At 34.6% G+C, this 22456-nt stretch overlaps 1 protein-coding gene across 1 annotated transcript; it reads left to right on the plus strand.

Annotated features, from left to right (window-relative positions):
• The first annotated feature begins 6848 nt into the window (after window positions 1-6848).
• On the plus strand, window positions 6849-8190 carry LOC145105551 (ATP synthase subunit delta', mitochondrial-like). Its single transcript, XM_079042634.1, has 2 exons — window positions 6849-7282; window positions 7669-8190. The coding sequence occupies exons 1-2, from the start codon at window positions 6998-7000 to the stop codon at window positions 8011-8013; spliced, it is 630 nt and encodes a 209-aa protein (XP_078898760.1). The 5' UTR covers window positions 6849-6997; the 3' UTR covers window positions 8014-8190.
• The last annotated feature ends 14266 nt before the right edge of the window (window positions 8191-22456 follow it).

Consider the following 22456-nt stretch of genomic DNA (forward strand, 5'->3'; position numbering starts at 1 on the left):
TAATATATTATAACTTATAATATATTAGTAGGCCGCAAATATACTCTTCTCATAATGTTATCCATATAAATAGTTCGGGTGAAGTGCAACCCAAATGGACCATGCCGGGTCGGGTCAAGTATATACCAAATAAGTTATGGACTTAGACACCTTATCCAACAGAACCATGTTTCCCCCTTCTCATTCCACCTCTCATCATGGAACTCGAACCAAGACATCACCTCTCGATCCGCTACTTATCATGGTACTCGAACTATGTCATCGCTTCTCAATCCGCTACTTATCATGGTACTTGAACCATGACATCACTCCTCAATCCGCTACTTATCATGGTACTCGAACCATGACATCACTCCTCAATCCGCTACTCAAAATCCTCCGGATAGCCTTCCGGATCGCCGCGGTCATCTCGTCATAATCATACGGAGAACCTCATCATCGCTAACACCGCTACTCTTCGGCGTGTGTGGTGTACCAATCATGATGTCTTTGAAACACAACACAAAGATACCAGAGACTCGATCGAGTATGCTCGCACTCGATCGCCCAACCCTACTTGTTCCTTGGTACCCTAAGGATTCTTACTTGGACTGCTCACTGATCCGGTGTCTACAGTAGTACGGGCCCTATACTACCGTCCACACCGCATCAGTATTCACCCCAAGTCCTCCTCCTTGGATCCCAGATCACAAGTACTCTACATCTCGCTAGCATAGGCTACCCTTCGGTATACCTCTCATAAGCTCCTCACTGCTACCTACTCACTCTCAACCATCTCATGGCAGCATAAACCTTCCTAGGCTAAGGCATCACAAATCATGCCACTCTAGTCCTAATATGAGTACCTAGCCTACTCTAGCATGCATAACATATCATAACATGTCTCGTAACACATAATGTAAGGGTATTTTGGGAAATCACCGTTCGTGCGCTGGCTGATCGTACACACTGCTTCCTTCTGCTTTTCTCAAATTCTTTTACTTCCTTAGAAAAATTGTTTATTTTGTGAAAAACTTCCTCAAATCCTCAGTTTGAGTTCAGATACGCCCGAAGGTGCATCCGAATCCCTCAAACCAAGGCTCTGATACCAACTTGTAACAACGTAAATTTCCAAAACAATTTTTCATTTTTAAAACATACTTTTATTCATAAGGTAATATCAAAACATAATGTATCCAATGTTATCATGACAAAACATATCCCAGAATCTCAAGACATAAACTCCATAAGTGTGTACGGATCATGCCGGCGCCTCCCCGCGATTCTCGCTAGTACCTGAAACACATAACACAACAATTGTAAGCATAAATGCTTAGTGAGTTCCCCAAAATACCACATACAACACATTCGCCACTCGAGGCTACAGTACGACCCTCCGGTCGATGTGTCTCAGCGGGACCCTCCAGTCCCGTAGCTCGTTGGACCCTCTGGTCCGGTCATAGCTCGTCGGACCCTTCGGTTCAGTCTGTGTCGTCGGACCCTTCGGTCCAGTCTGTGTCGTTGGACCCTTCGGTCCGGTCTATATCGTTGGGCCCTCCGGCCCGATCTGTTCAACACATAGCATACATATAACACAATGCACATAATCTCATATATATACACATAGCATACAAGACCCTCTGGTCTACACATAAATACCACTCTAGGTAATATATAGTGAGAAGACTCACCTCGGGTAACTCGGATAATCCCGCACACGGATATACTGATCTAGCCCCCGCCTAATCACATAAGCAATATCCTCAAATAAATAATGGCTCTCAAAGGCTAGATTAAATCCCTTTCCACAATCCCAAAGAAGGGTAAAAGACCATTTTACCCCTCCCTGACCTAAAAGTCCATATGTTGACCAAAACCCTAAAAGTCAACGAAAGTCAACTCTCCGGGTTACGCTGCGCGTACCAAGACTGTACGTTGGGCGTACCCGCCCACTCCCAGAATCGGGGTACGCGGCCCCCTACGCTGCGCGTACTGGAATTACGCCCCGCGTAAGTTCCAGTTTCATGCTCCTTTGCTTTTGGGGTCTTAAACGGTTAAGACACACGTCCAACTCCCAGATCTGACTACTCCTGAGCCTCTTAATCCATAAAGTTTGTGACTTTAAGCCTTTGCATGGCTGTAAGAGTCACCAACACCCAAATCATTCCACTTCCAACACTTTAAAGCCCATAACTCAAACATGACTCCCTAATGACGACCAAGTTGGGATTTTTATGGATCTACAACACACATATCACTGAAATGGGACAGATCTAGGTCCATGGAGCCCTTTTTGCTCATAAAGTCTCCACCTTTGGGACTTAAACCCTTGAAATGGACCATGAAACACCAAATCAAAATAAAGAGGAAAGTTCTGAGCTTTTTACCTCTAAGTGAAGCTCTTTCCTCTGAAGAACTCAGATCCAAGCTTGAACTCCAAACCCTAGCCTCCACAAGCACCTCCCCTTCTTCTTCACTAACACACGAAGGCACTTTTAGCTCAAAACACTCACACACAAGCTTTAGGACGAAGGAAATGCTCTCTTAGGGTTTCTCTCTTGTGAAATGGTGGCTGAGGATAAGGCCATATCATTCCTTATATAGTGCACAAGTCTCATTTAGGGTTTGCATCTGGACCAGTTACGCCCAGCGTAACTTTGGTACGCCCAGCGTACCTTAAAGAGTCCGCGTCCATTTCAAGCGCATGAGTACGCGCAGCGTACTCATTTGCAACATCCCCCCCTCAGGGACCAATCTTGACAACTTGACAAAAGAGAAGGGTTAAATAGTCGTACCTGTATTTCGGGATGTTACAACAAAGTACAGTATTACTAAGTAATACATACAGCTTCAAGTACAAGGGAACACTATAACACTACACGTAAACTAATTAATACAGGGTTGTGAGACACTACTTCGGGGTACCCATCTGGGTACAGGTTCAAGTCCTATAAAGTATAACTAGAGTCTTCTGGACGTAGAGCGTGAAATTTGTGTATAGATCTATACGCGGCTGACAATCTCGCACCTCGACTGTTAGCTACAGTCAGGCCTGGGGTGACAAATGTCATAATATACCGACGCCTGAAGAACGTCGTGGAGGCCAATAGGTCATATTAGTATGGATATATGAAACTCACAATAGTATTAAATAAACTTTGTTTACGGGATTAATACCACTTTAATAGTTTTATTTTAATTAATGAAACTACCGTACACTACTATAATCCAATAAAGTAACACTTACTAATATATAAATATTATATGCTAAAAATAATATTTGTAAATATATAATAATACAATAAAAAAGAATTAACACAATAAAGAAGAAATTAAAAAAATAATAATCAAAAATTAATATTTATTAATATATAAATATAATATATTAAAAATAATATTTCTTAATATATAATAATCCAATCAAAAGAATTAACGAAATAAAAAAATTAATTAAATGAATTTAAAAATCTAAAAAAGTAACACTTACTAATATATAAATATTATATGTTAAAAATAATATTTATTAATATATAATAATCCAATAAAAAGAATTAATGCAATAAAGAAGAAATTTAAAAAAAAAAATTTAAAAATTAATAATAAAAAAAGTAATATATATTAATATATAAATATAATATATTAAAAATAATATTTATTAATATATAATAATCCAATAAAAAATAATACAATAAAAAAAAAGTTAAAAAAATAATAATTAATATATAATAATTCAATAAAATGAAAAAGAAAAACTGCATAATTGGTCCTTGTAGTTTGGTAAAAATATAAAACTGCGGAAATGGTCACAGGGGTAAATCCGTCATTTTCCAAAAGTTAACAGCCATGCTGTTAAACTTAACGAGGTTGGGACCAAAACCGCAACAAAACCATCAAATAGGGACATTTTTTGCTAATAAACTGTTTTTTGGACCTTACCCTTAGAAATTGACAAACCACAGGGACCATTTTTGCAATTTTGTCAGGTTCAAACATACCAAATATTCTACTTACAGAAGATTGTTGTTGGTGGTGATATGTCTAATTGTTAACCCTGTAACCTGGTTTCAATCGGGTATCTATACACCACAAAAACAAAAAAAAAAAAAAAATTAACCGCTGTTTGGCAGAATCTGAATTTTTAAGAAATCTGAATTTCTAAGAGGGTCTGAAATTTCAAGAGCTGAATGTTTAACATGCTGTTTGGTTGAGACCTCTGAATTGCTGTGCTGAATTATTAAAATGACCATTTTACCCTTCTGTTTTATTTTTTATTGAATTCAACTGTTTGTTTAGAAAATAACCTAATAAATTTCTTAAATATGTATTAAAAAAATATAAACACCATATAAAATCCAAATTTAGCATAAATCAAAATTAAACACAAATCCAAATCAAACATAAATATTTTTAAATCCACAAAATCATACTAAAATCCAAATAAAATCCTACAAATTTAATTTTACCCAATTGATTCGCAATCTGGTCACGCAAAAAAATGCATGTTTTCAACAACAATTTAACAAAAAAAAAATGCATGTTTTCAACAACAATTTAACAAAACAAATGAACAATTTAACGAAACAAATACACATTTTCAACAACACAAATGCACAATTCAGATAAGTTTCTAGCTCATATTTAACTATTCTTGACTAAAGACATATTTAACTAATGAGGAAGGATGAAGTAACTATTAAATTAGTTGGGAAGAATCAGCCAAAAAAGTAACCTAATCATATGGCAGCTAATAAAGTCACCTGATCAATAATTTCCAACCCCTAAATCGACCTATAATAGCAAATCGAGATTGGAGGGGCAACATGGGGGACAACTTTGCTATTAAAATCACTACCAAAAACAAACATGATCCAACACATCAAATGCATAACTGATAGCATAACAATTTCAGTTTTTTATGTTCAAGTTTAAGGGCAAAGAAGGAAGAAATAGAAGAAGAAACAATGTGCTATCAATTTCAGTTTTTTATGTTCAAGTTTGAGGGAAAAGAAGGAAGAAATAGAAGAAGAAACAGTGAACTCGAGGGAAAGAATGAAGAAACAGAAGAAGAAACAGTGAACTCGAGGGAAAGAATGAAGAAACAGAAGAAGAAACCGAAGAAGACCTTGTTGTTGGCTGCTGCGGTCGGCGGAAGAACGACACGTAGATGGAGGCGGCGGAGGAAGGCGACGTTGCTGGCTGCAGCGTCGTTGGGGATTAGGGTGGGCGGCGAGCACGCGTCGTCCGATGCTGAGGAGAAATACGCGAAGCAAGCAGACACAAGGGAAGAAAAGAAGAGGGGTCGATTGTTTAGGGCAAATAGGGAATCCTTAAACGCACGTCTTTTTTTTTTTGTTTTCAGACTTTGTTTATTCTCTAAAAAAATAAGAGGTATTATTCATTTTAAGAGGCGAAAAATAATACAACAACAAACGGTCTGAATCTGAAAGTTTAAGACATTGCCTCTTAATTATGAAATTAAGAGGTAAACAAACAGCCCCTTAGAACATGAAAGCAAATAATCTAACAAAAAATCAAGGATAAACGGAAAATAAACATTAAATTGGTTAAAAATATAGAATAACACAAGAGCAATAAGCAAAGTATTATAAGTATCCAGGCTTTATTTCATAACAACCACAACACAAATCCAGTAAACTAAACAATGATTAATAACAGTTGGCATGCATTCTATATTCATTAGGAACAAATAAAATGTCACAAACATAGTCAAAAGACAAATTGAAGAAGTACACTTCGGCCGAGTACATGTGCTTCTTTCTATATCTCTCATTTACATCACCTATACCAACTCCGGAAGGAAAAGCAAAACATAATCTAATGTTCATACACAGATTAATGATTTAGAAAATAGAACTATTGAAAGATTTAAAATTACCATCATGGATGTTAATGCCTTCGATCTGTTGCTTATGAAGATAGTATTAGGCTATCAGTTCCCAGAATATCTAATTTCTGACCATGGCTGATAACCTCCATCATATAATCTACACTTATGAACTAATGTAATTTCACTCAATCTATTAACCTTATTTTCGGTATGTCTAATTTATTTATATTTTAATACGTTTTATTAACAAACTATTTACTTGAGTGATCCATTTTTGAGTTTTGGGCCCATTTCACAAAAAGTTCAAGGTCATGGTCTCATGGACTCATCGTCTCATGGATGATTTTTATTTTTATTTAATTTTATTTTTTTTTTACTAATTTTTGAAAAACTAAAAATAATGGTTATTTTGTCATTTTCACTTTTATTAATATCTAGTATAGTAAACATAACTATAAAAATGATATTTTAAATTAATCGTATAATCTTTTTGAATAAAATGATTAATGATATTATGTACATTTAAATACAATTACTCGACTTTCACTCCATTATACCTATTAACTTGATTTATGTTTATCGAATTTATTTATATTTTTAGATCTTATATCAATATATTAAAATGTATATATTTATCTTATATTCGTTTTGGTAAAAGCATAAGAATAATTTATCGTAATTTATAAAATAATTTATAAATAAGTTAGCTTGAAATAACATTAAATATCTTAAACTAACTTATCAATAAATTAAATAAATTAACTTGGAAACTATATTTATGTTATAAACTGTTGATTTACAATAAATAACATACCCTTGATATAGCTCTTGAGAAACCGTTTACAAACATCGATTAAAGTCTTACCCTTGATATTTTCACTTTTTATCGTCTAAAAATCACCTATTTTTATTTATTTATTTATTTAAATTTTATATTATCACATTCATATGTTAAAAAATTTATGTAATTAAAAAGATACAATAAAATGCTACCCTAAAAACAACCCAAGAATCCCCAAAGTTTGCGGTTGCCCTGTCTGCTTTGCCCAATTCAAACCTCCCCAAATCCGATCAAAACCATAAGCAAAAGACGAATCAGGAGTGCCAATCCTCTCTTCAATCGATCTCCGACCTTGCGATCCGAACGATCTCTGCAACTCCATAAAAACCATGTTTCGTCAAGTGGCTTCTCGCTTCCTCACCCGATCCACCAACACATACTCCGCCGGCGCCGCTGCCACCCTTCGCCGGCCCTACTCGACCGAGGTCTCTGCTGATAACGCACCCGGTGACAGTGCATTCGTCGAGGCATGGAAGAAAGTGGCTCCCAACATCGATCCACCAAAGACACCGATCCAGTTTATGCAACCCCGTCCCCCTACACCTTCCACTTTGCCGTCTAAACTTACTGTCAATTTCGTTCTCCCTTACGCTTCAGAACTCTCTAAAAAAGAGGTTTGTGTTTCTTGTTTTAACAAATCGTGCAAGCCGCTTTAATTTTCGCTTATTTGGATTTTCTAGGGTTTGAGATGGTTAATAATGCCTTTAGCTCGTTTATCTTTTCCAGTATACGATAAATATACCATATCTCGAAACTATCTGGTTTATTCATACAAAATTACAACGTTTGCATTGTAATTAATCAGTTTCATTTTAGGTCACTTTGTATATCCGCAACGGTGCAAAGTTATTTTGATCATGTATCATTAGAATCAAATCACAAGTTTTAAATCTTTATTGATTCATTTCTGCACTACATATGAATATGATTAATCTTACCATGTGTCATCTTGAAACTCTGGAAATGTTGTTGATGTTTTGTGATGATTACAATAATACAGGTTGATATGGTGATAGTTCCTGCAACAACAGGGCAAATGGGTATTTTACCAGGACACGTGCCAACAATTGCTGAGCTAAAACCAGGCCTTCTTTCAGTCCATGAAGGAAACGATGTGAAGAAATACTTCATCAGCAGTGGGTTTGCTTTTGTTCATTCAAACTCTTATGCAGACATATTGGCTGTAGAAGCTGTACCAATTGACAGAATTGATCCAGCACAAGTACAAAAGGGATTAAGTGAGTTTACACAGAAGTTGGGGTCTGCATCAACTGATTTGGACAAGGCTGAAGCACAGATTGGTGTGGATGTTCATAGTGCTCTTAACTCTGCTCTTACAGGCTAGAATAAGTATGGTGAGAGTTCATTACTTGTTTTTTTTTTAAACTCAAAATAAGAGTTTTCTCTTAACTTTATGGAAATGGGAAGACTTTTGGTAGAATGTTTTGTGTTCATGATGAACGTGGGATGTAAGATTTGTTACATTTGATATCCAATTTTATCAGATTTGGGTTTCTTGAAATTTGAACTGAAATTCAAGAAATAATATTACTTTTTCCATGTCAATGCATAAGTGGCCTACTACTAGCAAGGAGATGAGAATTCATAAGACTGTGTTGTTATACATGCCCATCAGCATTGCGGGGGTGCTGATGTGGCATAGCTGGTAACACCATGCCACCTAGGGTGTGCACCACTCAACTCAAAATGGAAGGACTTTTAAGGTGGAAGGTGAAGAAGTTCAAGCAACAGTTTTTTAAATCAACGTAGGAGTGATTGTAGTGAATTGGAACTTTTCAATGGGGCGCTTGAGTAATACGGATTAGAACATAATGGGTCAGCTTCATCGGGCTCCAATACATATGACAAATTAGTTCAACTAGTGGAAAATTTGGTAAAATTTAATTCGAGTTATGAATTTATAAAATCATATAAAAGAAAAAAAAAATCTTGCAACAAAAAAAAAAAAAAAAAACACACGTGGAAAAGTTCTGCAAAAAAAAAAGGAAGCCGCAATTGGCTTATATTTTTATTATTATTTGGTATTGGTATTTGACTATTTGGCGCCCTCAACATTTTGGGTTATGTTAAATCTTCATAAAAGTTCTAAAATTTTAGTCAAATTTATGAAAAAGTCCAAAACTAAATTTTATTTATAAAAACACACAGAATACCGGCTAAAACTTCGAAAAAACCCTTTTTGGCCAGTTTCGTTGATTTAGCCGGTATTCTGTCATTTTTCGTTTGTTTGCTCAAAATATTAGGATTTTTTTGAAAATTACCATGATAACCAAAATATTGAGACTTTTTTGAAAATTTCTATGAAATTAATGGATATTATTATTAACAAATCATTTATAAACATAACAAATTTTTTTTTATAAACAAAGAAAATACATTTGTTTCTAATTTCTAGGAATAAAATGGTTGACTAGGTACTCCTCTGTTGTTTGCTGAGCACTTCAAACTCCCTATGTTGCTCCTATGTATCGTTGTGGATGTCATAGTAAGATGTACTTTGTACGTTTCTTCAATTAAATACAAGAGTTGATAATATTTATTAATACATAATCAATAAGTGTCTACTTGCTATTAGGTGTGACGCTATAAGATCACATGTTATTAGAAAATATTATTACATAATGGTTCTTGAACATATATATATATTTCATTATGTTCTTTAATCTAAATACCACCTAACCTCCATACACTATTCGGTAACAAGTAACAACCATTAAATTACACACATAGTGAAAAGTAAACTTTGAATGACAATTTAAACAGACAATCACCCTTTACTTGTTTCCATATAAACTATCATTCACGATTCACTTTTTCACATTTGATAGATGTGTGTTAGCCTATGGTTGTTACCATGTGAGATATGGATGTTGGGTGGTAGTTAGGTTAAACAACATAAGAGGAACACAAACATTAGAGGAACACTCACTAAGTACATCTCACCATCATACCCACAAGGATGCATCAGAGGAACGTAGAGAGTTTGATGTGGTCATTAAGCAATAGAGGAGTACTTAAACCACCAATTTATTCCTAGAAATTGGCAACAAGTGTATTTCCTTTTTTATAATAAAAATATTTGTTATGTTTATAAATGATTTTTTAATAACAATATCCATTAATTCCATGGTAATTTTCAGAAAAGTCCCAATATTTTGGTTATCAGGTAATTTCCGGAAAAGTCCCAAAATTTTGAGCAAACTAGCGAAAAAGGACAGAATACTGGCTAAATCTATGAAACCGACCGAAAAGGATTCTTTCGAAGTTTTAGCCGGTATTATGTGCTTTTCTGTAAACAAAATTTAGTTTGAGACTTTATCATAAATTGAACTAAAATTTAAGGACTTTTCTGGAGATTTCCCTTAATTAATCGACAATAATCAATTTTAACACAAGAAAAGCAATAATGTCCTCAATTAATTTTAACCCAAGAAAAGGAATATAAAGGTTTTATTTGGGAGTTTTCGGCTTTTTACATTTCACCCTTCATTCCTTCACGACATTAAAAAATAATAATAATAATAATTCTTCCATAGGGATGGAAAATTCACCCGACCCGGTGGGGAACCCGGTTGACCTGCCCCAATCGGGGACGGGTATTCCCCGCCAAAACGGGTACCGGGTACGGGGCCGGGTATAGCAATCCCCAACCCGCCCCGCCCCCGCTTATATATATATATATATATATATATATATATATATATCATTTATTGAATTTGAATTAAGTCCACTAAAATGAATTGATCTCTATTAGACCATCAGAGATAGAGTCCGTATATTAAATTATGTTCTCAATTCCAAGAGTTTGTCAATCGTCACTTCGTTTGATGATCTGTATACCAAATCGTCACTTTTCGTTTTGATGTTTGGTAAACTTTATGATTGATGTAAACATAATCTGATTATGGCATCTGGTTTTGATCGCTTATTAAAATTGGTTTTTTTTAGTAAGTTGAGTTTATTATGTTGATAGATTGAGGATGGGTTGGGGATGGACCGGGGTTGGGCTGGGGAATAGCCCAAAATACAAAGGGGAGGCGATTTGATTCACCGCATCCGCCGGGGATGGGGACGAGGTTAGACACTCGGGGATGGGGACAATGATGGTCAACCCCGCCCCAAACTTCGGTTTTGGTAAATGGGAACCCTACAAATGAATTCTCAGTTTCAAAAGGAGTACGTTAGTGAGACATTTTTCCCCATTCCTGTTCATCACAATCATAGAAGTGCTCAGCGTTGCAATGAGACCCGCTTGCGATAATGGCATCTTCCAAGGTATTAGCTTGTCACATGGCGAACCTCTAATCTCCCACCTACTTTATGCAGATGACGCGTTGTTTATAGGTGAATGGTCAAATCACAACATAAGAAACCTAGCTAGAATTCTTCGTTGTTTTCACGTATTTTCATGGCTAAAGGTTAATTTCAATAAGTTAAGGGTTTTTGGTGTTGGCGCCAAAATTCAGGAAGTTGCTAATTGGGCTCGGCCTCTTAGCTGCGAGCCTTCTGTTCTGTCGTTCACTTACTTAGGGTTCTGGTGGGCGCTAATATGAGGCTCACAAAGCATTGGAAATCGGTCATTGATAGGTTCCAATATAAATTGTCAACTTGGAAATCGAAAACACTCTCGTTCGAGGACAAGTTGATACTTGTCAAATCGGTACTAGGTAATCTTCCAACCTATTTTCTCTCGCTTTTTATTGCGCCAAAGGGGAGTACTAGAAACTGTAGAGAAGATTAGAAGATGTTTTCTTTGGGGTGGATCAGAAGGAAAATCGAAGATACACCGGGTATCTTGGGATAAAGTTATAGCTGGAAAAGATTGTGGCGGTCTAGGGGTGGGATCAGTTAAATCACTAAAAACTTCGTTAATTGTAAAATGGTGGTGGAGGTTCCGAACAGATCCGGCCTCGTTATGGGCTAGAGTGATTAAAGGTTTGCACAATCTCAATTGTAAACCTGATCACGTGTACTCTATGAAATCCATGAATGGTGTGTGGAACAATATTGCTAGTATTCAAAATGAATTGGACAAAAAAGGCATTTCACACTCTTTATTGATCAATCAACAGCAGGAACCTAATGGCGTATCTTGGATATGTAGCCTTACTCCTAATGATGAGTTTCAGGTGAATGCTATAAAGTTGGACCCAAGTGAACGGGTAGATAATGACAAGTTTGTGTGGATCAAGGAAATCCCCGTCAAAGTCTCGAGTTTTATATGGAGGGCTAAAATGGGCAGATCCCTTCATTGGTGGCCTTTGCCAAGCATGGCATAATTGTTGAATCTATCACCTATTGTCAATGTGGACGGGATGATGAGAATGGAGACCATGTGCTTGTGCAATGCCCTTTTGCTAAAATCTTATGGTTTGGATCTTCAACTGGTGCGAAATCTCCATGGGTAATTTTCTAGCGGTAAATGATGTATTAGACTATGCATCTAACTGGGGAAATAGTCCGAAAATGAAGAAGCGTTTTTTGGGTATTTGCTATGGTGCAATCTGGAGTATATTTGGTAGGCGAGAAACGAGAGAATATTCAATCATAAGAAGGTGGCTCCCACAATTGTGGCAGACATCATCAAGGCTACAACCTTTTTATTGTTCAGGAGTAAGCTTAGAGAATTAAATTGGACTGAATGAAACATTTACCATTTTTACCGATATGTAATTTATGGTTGTTTTCTTTTCGTGTTGCATGTCCCTCCACAATTATTTTGGGGAGAAACGGAAAATAAAGCAAAAAAAAAAGAAATAATAAAAAAAAACCCTAATATTTTGAGTCTAAAGAAAGAGAATGAAAGGTGATAGCTATATGTGTTAACGTATAAAATTTCATATTTTTGTCCTGTAATGTATATATATGATAACTATATGATAAAAAGTAAAAATAAATAATGATGGTAAAATCTCATTGGTAATACAGGATGGATTTCCACCATTATACAAGGATGAGATTAGAAATAGTCAAGATTTTGCTTGGATCACTAACATCATAAAACTAAGTTTTTTATAGGATGCTGGTTGTAATGGGGTAGATGTGCTTTTTTTTTCTTTCTTTTTATATAAGAATTGCCTAATCCTTTTTAACGTCTTTCTTGCCAAAAAATAATAATAATAATAATAATAATAATAAATAATAAAATAAAATAAAATAAAATAAAATCTTAGACTTAAAGTTGATTATTTGTTTTATTATCATAACTAAAAATTATTGATTTTAGTTTTTCTCTATATGATATTTTAACTTATCGTTATTAAATACTAAACACATAACAAATAAAACTGTAATGAGCCTATGACATTTTAGCTACAACCGTGTCACATTTTTAGTAAAAATTAACGTATATTAAACATATTTATAAAATTATATAATTTTTTTGCCAAATACCTTTAAACTATTGAACGATATATTAATCAATGTCTAGAAACTATATAAATAATGTTACAAAATATAATAATAATTAAAGTGAGAGTTTGTAACCAGCCAACTCAATTCGCTTTCGACTTCAAACATCTATTAAACAACTAAAAATGTCAAATTTCTTTAGTTTTTTTCGATGCAAAGAACAAAACATTATGGTATATCCAAATCATCAAATAAGAACCTAAAACAATCACATCCAAACATTTCTTCTACGTCAAGCAAAGACCATAGTTATCCACCCAACAAATCTATTTTATAAGGGAAATTCTATATGGACCCCTAATTCTTTTGTGTACCCCTTAATGTGACTTAATGTGAGTGTAATAATATTTTTGTATCCTGTGATAATTTATATGAATAAGGATATAGATATAATAACACCCTTTATAAGTGTGCCAACCTAAATAGTATCAATGTCCCATCATTCTCAATTTGCCTCCAAATAGAAGAAACCATATAACAAGAAATAAATAAATGATCACTCATCTCGATATGAATATCGAGAGTCACAAACCTACAAAATAAAGAATCTACATCCACGCACCTTATGTCCTAGTCGACGCTAGTAGGTAATGGATCCAAAAAAAAAAAAAAAAAAAAGTCTCGAACCTAAAATATTTAACTTAATGGGATCCAATTTATTTCATCTAGTAGTTTTTTCTCCACAACCAAAGTTTCGACATCAATGAACTTTGAAGCCAATCACACGGTGAACACTCTTATCGAATCAAGCTCCAAGTCAATCATTCATTTGCGTTTCTTAATCCCCATGTCTATCAAAGCCAATTCCCCAACCACACATCATAACTTCATCACGATTTAATCATATACATCTGTTATTGGTGTTCAAGGTGAACAATCTCGAAAACGATTGTTGGAATAAACACATTACACAACTGCGACTGTTTTGTATTTGGCACAAAGGTCCTGCAATTCACTAACAGTGGGAAATTTGTAATGAAGAAAGTATAGGACAAACAATTTAGAGCCGAATAATTCGAATCACGTGGAACAATGTGAAGCTCCAATGGTTCAACAACCCCAATCCAGGATCATCTCTAGAATCATGATACCCTTGGTCCACCATCGAAATCCCATTGCAAAACAAAGAAAACTAAAAACAAAACGAGGGATAAATTATTACTAGTTATAAATAATGTAATAATCGATCAAGAAGATGATCGTCGACTTAAAAATGACCAACAAACTCCAGTAACCGCTAGAGTTGTGATCGTTGGAAATAGTCCACCCAAATTACTACTAGTAAAATCAATTGTTGCAAAACTTATTATTTATTTTATTTTATTTTTGATGTAAATGAAATCAATTAATATTTTTGATGAGTTGATTTGTTATTTATATGAATCATTAGATTGAGTGTTCCATTAAAGGATTTTTTTAGATACGGTGATTAATTTATCACAAAGGTTACGGATCACCATTGAAGGTTTGAACCGATCAACTTACGAATTAATTGTTAATAAATTATACTGTTATTTTAATAATATTGTTTTATAATGATATTAAATAAATTAATCACCGATAAAACTAAACAAAAAGATACTAATAGGTGAGCATAACATAAACCCATTTATTTTGATCTTGTTCAAAAACTATTTGTTTCTACTTGTTATTCTATCTGCTTAACTTGTCTATTTTATCACTAGGTGTAAGACCCGTATGTTATACGAGTTTGATAAAACAAAAAATCAAATATAAAACTTGAAACAAAATTTATTTAAATTTGAAATTTAAAATTTGAATTTAAAATGAAACATATTAAATACTATATGAATACTAATATTGTAATTTATTGGTTATTTACAATAAAAAAAATTATTAATTGAGATGTAAATATGATATGTTAATTAAGAAAAAATAAAAAAAAATGAGAAAATGACAAATGGAAAAAACATTTATTCAAAAATACTAAAAAATGACATGTGTCCAAGTTAATGAGAAAGTGACATGTGGCAAAATTATTTTCATTTATTAGGGAGGATATCTAAATTTATAAAAGTTTAAATATTTTATATTGTAATGTTTATGTATTAATAACCTTGGGTAGTTTTAGGAGTATTTGGGATCGAGTTTGATAAATGATTATTTATTTATTAGTATTTGACTATTTCTATAGGTTTAAAAAAAATGTTCGAAAAAGCTATATGTAGTTTCGAAAATAGTTTTTTACTACTTTCAAAAAGTCATTTTCTAAAATTAATACTTTCAAAAAGCCATTTTTTAAATTTCATATTTTTTAATGGCTGAAAATAGTAAAATAGTTTTTACTGCTTCCCTTCTCAAGTCGCGGAAGCCGATGCTAAAAAGAATAACCAACAAACTCAATGGCTGGAAAGCAAGAAATTTATCATTTGGGGGCATGTTAACATTAATCAATTCGGTACTAAGAAGTCTTCCGCTCTATTATTTTTCTATTTACAAAGCACCATTAGCAGTAATTGAAGCAATCGACAAAATTAAAAAGAAATTTTTATGGGTTGGCAAAAATGACAATAACAAGATTTGTTCGGTGTCGTGGAAAAAAAATACTTACTTCAAAAAAGAATGGGGTCTGGGTGTGACATGTCTTCGTACCATGAACTTATCACTTTTAGCAAAATGGTAGTGAATGTTAAAAACAGACCCAAAGACACTATGGTGCAAAGTGATCGTACGATTCACAAAACAAATAATCACGACAATACTAAGATGGCTCGGGTAACTGGAAGGAAATAACAAAAACCAAAAAAGATCTTAAAGACTTCAACGTGGATCTACCAAGTTTATTCTCTAGGAAAATTGGAAAGGGCATTGATTGTTACTTTTGGACAAATAAATGGGCTGGAACCAACTTATTTAAAACTTTATTACCTAACTTTTTCGATCTAGAATCAGAAAAACTTTGTTTTATATGTGACATGTACAACATGACAAGTTGGATGTGGAACTAGAGAAGACCACCAGAATCTGATGTACAGTTACAACAACTTTCAGAACTATAAAATATACTATCAAACGTGAAATTGATAGAGGCAAACGATGGATGGATCTGGAAGAGAGATAACACCAAGTTGTTCACTGTGGGATCTCTAAGGAATTTTGCGTTAATTGCATAAATCAAGAAGTCGTAGATTTTCCATGGATCAAATGGGTACCTCTCAAGATTAGTACATTTTGTTGGAGGCTATGGCAAGATAACATTCCCACTTCTAGCGATCGCATCTATTGGGGTATCAGTTCAATTCAAGCAAACTGTGTGTAACGTTCTAGAGTAGCGTAAATGACTTCACATCTGTTTCTCCTTTTTCCGACAACATCAAACACTTGGAGCATAATTAACGGATGAAGTGGCTTTAATGTCTCAAATTTATCCGAAGTAAAAGAGTTTTCTCCAACGCGAATAATTTTTACTATTCAAAGTGTAACACCTAGCTTCCATGATGTCTCTAATTTTGGGATATCGGGTTGTAATTTGGTCGAGTAAAGGTCTTGGACTCCAAAGGAATAGAGTTTAGACCCTATCAAATATTGGTAATGTTGGTTACGTGATTAAAGCCCTCGATTTGAAACAAAGGGTAAAATGGGAAAGGTAATATTTCGGGCTTCTTGTATGAATTAATAGTTTTAGTTCGACATGTTTTTAGTCAAAGTTAATTAGATAGAATTGTGGGGATCGTCAATACCTTCGCATGCATATAAAGATTGTTGAAAACGGAGTTGAAACGAAGAAGTTATGATTGTTTGAAGCTGAAATGGATTTGGGTGAAAAGTCGTCACCACGAGGTAGTGAGCAGGTCACCATGACGTGGTGAGTCACCACGAGGTGGCATGCAGGTTGCCATGAGGTGGCCGCTATGCAGCCTAAGCCTATAAATTTTAGTGTTTTCTATGTACTTAAAGGATGGTTCCGTGTTTTTAGGGTATTTTTCTATCCTCCATCATATCTAGAGCCTCTTGAGAGAAACCCCAACCTTCCTTTCACCAATTTGAGCCTCCCCTGTCCTCTCTCATCCATTATGTGAGACTTTTGGGGATTTTTAGAAGGGAGTTACTTGCAAGATTGAGTTTTGGAGGTTTGCATCAAAAGATCTCAACTTTCATCTATCTTCTGGACCTTAGGTATGATTCAAGTTCCCATCCTTATTCTTATAAGTTGCTAGATCTAGATTCTAAGCATGTTTTTGGTCCATTAAAGGAAGATTGTTTTGATAGATGTGATAAAGTTTGCAACTTTATCATTCCACCTTGTCACAAGAGTAATTTGGTCTATGGATCTGGTCTTTCATGATCTTTTTGGCACCATGCTTGGAGTTAGGATCTAATTTTGGTCATTTTGACCTAGAATGGTGTGGGATATGCATTGGACATGCATGTCCATAAAGTCATGATTTTTATGAGCCATGTGAGTGCATTAAGGCCTTCTGGAAACTATGACACTTAGACTTGATGGATTAATTACTTAATGGGAAGATGAAACTTCCAACGTAATCAAGACGTAGCCAAGGCCTTGCCACGATATAGTGGTAATTTCCATCTCGTTTATGATCTAGCAACCCACGACGTGACAATGGTCTTGCCACAACGTGGTGGTCTGCTGAGTTGACTTTGACCGTTGACTTTTAACCAGTTTGATATTTGGTCAAACTTTGGTAGAATTAAGTATTTAGCTTATGGATAGTCTCGGTTTGACTTTAGGTAGCTCGGGTTTGCTGTTATGTTGCTGAGAATGTTGTTGAGCTTCCACTGTTTAGTTCATGTGAGTTTTTTCACTATACTTTGTACTGCATTATGTATCATTGTTTGTAGGATGTTGGTATGTTGTTAGATTGGTAGATATGTTATGATTACCTGTGCTTTGTTGGTTATTGTTTATTTGGTTGCATATGTCGACATATTGTGGTTGGGTTGAGGCAGTCCTGCTTTGTGTTGTAAGTCAAGATACACAGGCGATCCAAGTGTACCGTAGGCCTTGCGAGATAGTCTAGTAAGACTATAGGCCCAAGGAAAGCGGTCCAGGTGTAATGTAGGCCTTGTGAGGCAGTCTAGTTAGACAGTAAGCTAATGTGTGTCTATATTGTATGTGTATTGTTGTGTGGGTATTTTGGGGAACTCACTAAGCTTTGGCTTATACTTGTTGATTCAAATGTTTTTCAGGTTGATATCAGATTACGAAGGCGAGATTGTACACACACTTCAACAGTTTATGATTCGAGATTCCGCATTGTTTTCCTTATAACTCTAATTTTAATTATGGTGTATGAATAAATGGTTTGACTTGAATGTAACTTTATGAAAATGAGTGTTTATTCTTTTTTAAAATTCAAAAAAAATATTTTGGAATTTGGGACGTTACACAAAGATGGAGATCAAACTAACAAGTACCATCGTAATGGAGATTCTTTTGATCTCTACGGCGAGCACGTAACGATCAGTCCCAACCCAATACATGGGCAAGATAGGCAAAGGCCCAGGGCAACATAAATTGAGGGACATGAGATTATTCCAACAAGTATATATATGTTTCGGCCCAAAAAACTTAGCCTAATACTCTTTTCCTGCAAGGTGTACGGTCTGGGATGGAAAACGTAAAATAATTGGCAACAAGCAGAGGGGCAAGATGTATCAGCGTGTGTGATTGGATTATTGCCAATCGACGCCTCGAAATTCGGAAGTTATAGAAGATCGAGAAGCCTCTTGATCAAATTTAGATCGACTGAATCTGTGATTTAAATCCGATTTTTGTTTTCTTTTATTTTATTATCTTATTCTCTAAATTTGTGAATACCTTTTTCGCTTTTGTAAGGATTCGTCAATTCACTAATTCTCATTTAAGGGATGCCATTTTCTGATTTCGTGATTCTTTTCTCTTATTCTCCTTAGCTTATAACTTTTTTAATTTGGTGATTCCCATTTCCTGATTTATATAATTAGTACACTTGGATTTCGAAGTTGGATTGTTGGTGCCCAGGAGATCGAAGCCTTCATTTCATATTTCCTGATTTGAAAGAGTTGCATACGAGAGTTCGACGCCTTGTTATTTGGTAATTCCCAAATCCTTTTTCTCATCACTTTTCTAATTCCATTTTGAGGTATACCATATATTAATCAATTCAAATTCTGAATTTTTGTGTTATGTTTTGTGATTCATAAGGCTGGAGGTATACAAAATACTAATCAATTGAACTTCTGGTTATTCTGATTTCTAATTAAGAGGCAGTGGTATTGTAACACCCCATTTTTACCGTTCCATAAGATTCAATATAAGCAAATTTTTGTATAATTTGAAGTAAAAATATATTACTCTTTAGCCCAAGAAAAATAAGAAAATAAATCAAATTGTCCGTAAATCGTAAAAATGAGTGCGCCAATATATATATATATATATATATATATATATATATATATATATATATATATATATATATATTGAAAGTATACGTCGACGTGATCCCGAAAATATAAATTTCGTAAAAATTCGAGTTCATATGAAGGAGATGAATTTTATAAGATATAAAAATCAACCACGTAAGTTAAAATTATTAACGTCAAAAGTTATGATTTAATACTCTTTAATACCTAAATCGGAGTCCGTACAGGAGAGTTATGATTTTTGCAAAATCATTAAATCATATAAAAATAAGGGCTAAAAAATAAATTCAGAATTAGCCGATGAAGTCTAAAGAAAATTTGTAGATATCTTCGAGAGCTTTCCGTGGATATAAAGAACGTCGAAAATTGAGTCCGTATGAAGAAGTTACATAATTTACAAAATCCGCAATTTGCGCCCCGCGCAGTGCGCGCCGAGTGCACGAGGCGTGCTTTTAGAAGGTGAAAACTCGGACCACGGAAAGGCTGACACGTGGCACAAAGTGGCTGGGGAGACGTAGCCTTAAAATACGCGACGTGCACCCCTTTTGCATGCCGCACACCCCAAAAATGGCCTATAAAAGGGCAACAACCCTCGTTCTCTCCCTCACACCTCTCCAATCATTCTCTCTCGATAAATTCTCGATACGAGCCAAATTTTCCTTTGTTTCTAGCCTGCGACGAAGTCCTACGACACCCCTGAGTGCTCATCTGAGTAGTAGCCTTCGAGTAGGAGATCTCGAGTCAGTATTCTACTCACTGATATCTCGGTTCTCATCAATAGTACTCTGTAAGTGAGTTACACTTACTCTACCTCTATGTAATTTATAATAATAGTTGTTATTGTGAACCTATAATTAAGGTTTCTCAGTAATTCCATGTTATAATACTGGTTAATCTACTTACGGTAGAGGTGTCTAGAATGGTCACATTGGCTTGGTTGTTGGATTTCAGAAAAGCTATACGCCGAAATGATCCTGCCTCCCAACTGTCCTGAATGGCTGATCCTTACTTGATAGATCTATCAGTATTCACTGGGATTAGTTATAGGTCTAGCATACGTTACCATATCATCGTAGAAATTAATAAGTTGTAGTATTATAGGTTAATACTCGTTAGGTGTGTTACCTATCTATTGGATCACCAATCGGATCGCCCAGATCCTGTCAATCGTCTAAGTAACTATCCATGTGAGTTCATCTTACTATATTATGTATTCCAATATATATCCATGTATGTTAGGATATAGGAACTAGCAGTGTAAAGCCCATAGTATAGTTTTCTATGTTCCTGTAGAGCCGAATATGTAGTATCTATGTGCGTGATTGTTTATATACTTATAAGTTATTATAAATTCATTATGGGATGATGGTGGAAAGACAGAGGTCGGGAGTCTATTGGCCCATGTGTAAACAAAACGGCATGTAGGTCATAAGTACACGATGGTACGTGTTAACGAAATGACATGTGGGTCGTAAGTACACGTAAACTCGTGTTGAAGACAAAATGGTGTGTAGGCCGTAAGTCTAAAATATGTATATTATTTGTATGCATATATGTGTATTGTGGTATTTGGTATATTGGGAGAACTCACTAAGCCCAATGCTTACCCAGTTGTTATAAATGTTTTTCAGGCACTTCATTGGTTCGTGAGAAGGGTAAGGTTCGATTGTACTCATGCACATTCACAATCATGTTTTCCGCATTATACTCTGATGTAATTGAAAATTTAATAAATAAAAATAAAAAACTTGGTTTGAAAAATCGGGATGTTACAAGTATGTATATAAATTTCCATTGTTGCTATTATAGTAGTTTTTAAAAAGGGATTCTTATTTTATATTTCATTATTTATTTTCAAGATTAGTTTGACATATTGTTGAAAAAGATAAAATCACACAGAATGACAACATCAACATATCTCTTACTGATTAAATCAAGATCTAGTTGGTTTTCAGGAACATATAAGAAAAAATCTCTCTACAATCACACTCACACTCAGATGAAAACAATATTAACCTAAATCTAACTCTGAGATTACAACTAAGATGAACAAAACAAGAACACCAAAAACCTAATCTATAGAGAGAACAGATGAAGACAAGAGCAAGTGAATACAGAACAAATGAGACTTCTGATCACAAACACTGAGCTTCCACCTTATATACGTCGGGTAAGGAATGGAGCAAACTCGGGTAAAACCCGTAACAAACCCGGATCCGCGGGTAAGGAATGGAGAAAACATGGGTAAAACCCGGATCAAACCCAGATCCACTACCTGAACCAAAGTGCGCGTGTTTTATAAGTTTGAAGAAAGTGAGCCGCAGTCCCTGCATAAAAGATGTTGACAAAATACACCCTCCAAGAACCAATAACTTTCAAAAATATAACCCAATAACACATTCTTATCAATGTTAATCTTGACCTTTAATATGAATATTTCAACACCCCCTCTCAAGATAAACATTGAGAAGAAACAAAAATCAACCAGAATTAAACAAAGTACAAAGAAAATCATGTTGTCTTAAACTTAATGGTTTTGTAAAAATATCAACTTTCTGATTCTCTAAAGCAATTTTAACAATTTCTAAAATACCGTTTGAAACACTATCTCTTACAAAATGAGCATCCAATTCGAAATGTATTGTTTTTCATGGAATACAGGATTCAAAGCTAATTTAATAGCTGAATCATTGTCATAAAAAACTTTAGCAGGAATCAAACTTTTAACACCAAGATCATAATACAATTTAAGAATCCACATAATTTCACAAGTAACAGAAGCCAAATCCAGATACTCATCCACATCTTTTACAATACTAATACCTCTTCCAAGATTAAGTTTTAGATACCTCAACACACAAAGAGCCACATTTAAATGAGATTTCCTAGGTGAACACATAAATTAGCTAAGGGTCTGAACAGTAACGGATATATCAGGTCTAGTGATGGTTAAATATATCAAATTCCCA

This window comes from Lactuca virosa, chromosome 4 (genome assembly GCF_052849685.1).
Source record: "Lactuca virosa cultivar CGN04683 chromosome 4, Lactuca_virosa_CGN04683_v6, whole genome shotgun sequence".
Classification (NCBI taxonomy): Eukaryota; Viridiplantae; Streptophyta; class Magnoliopsida; order Asterales; family Asteraceae; genus Lactuca; species Lactuca virosa.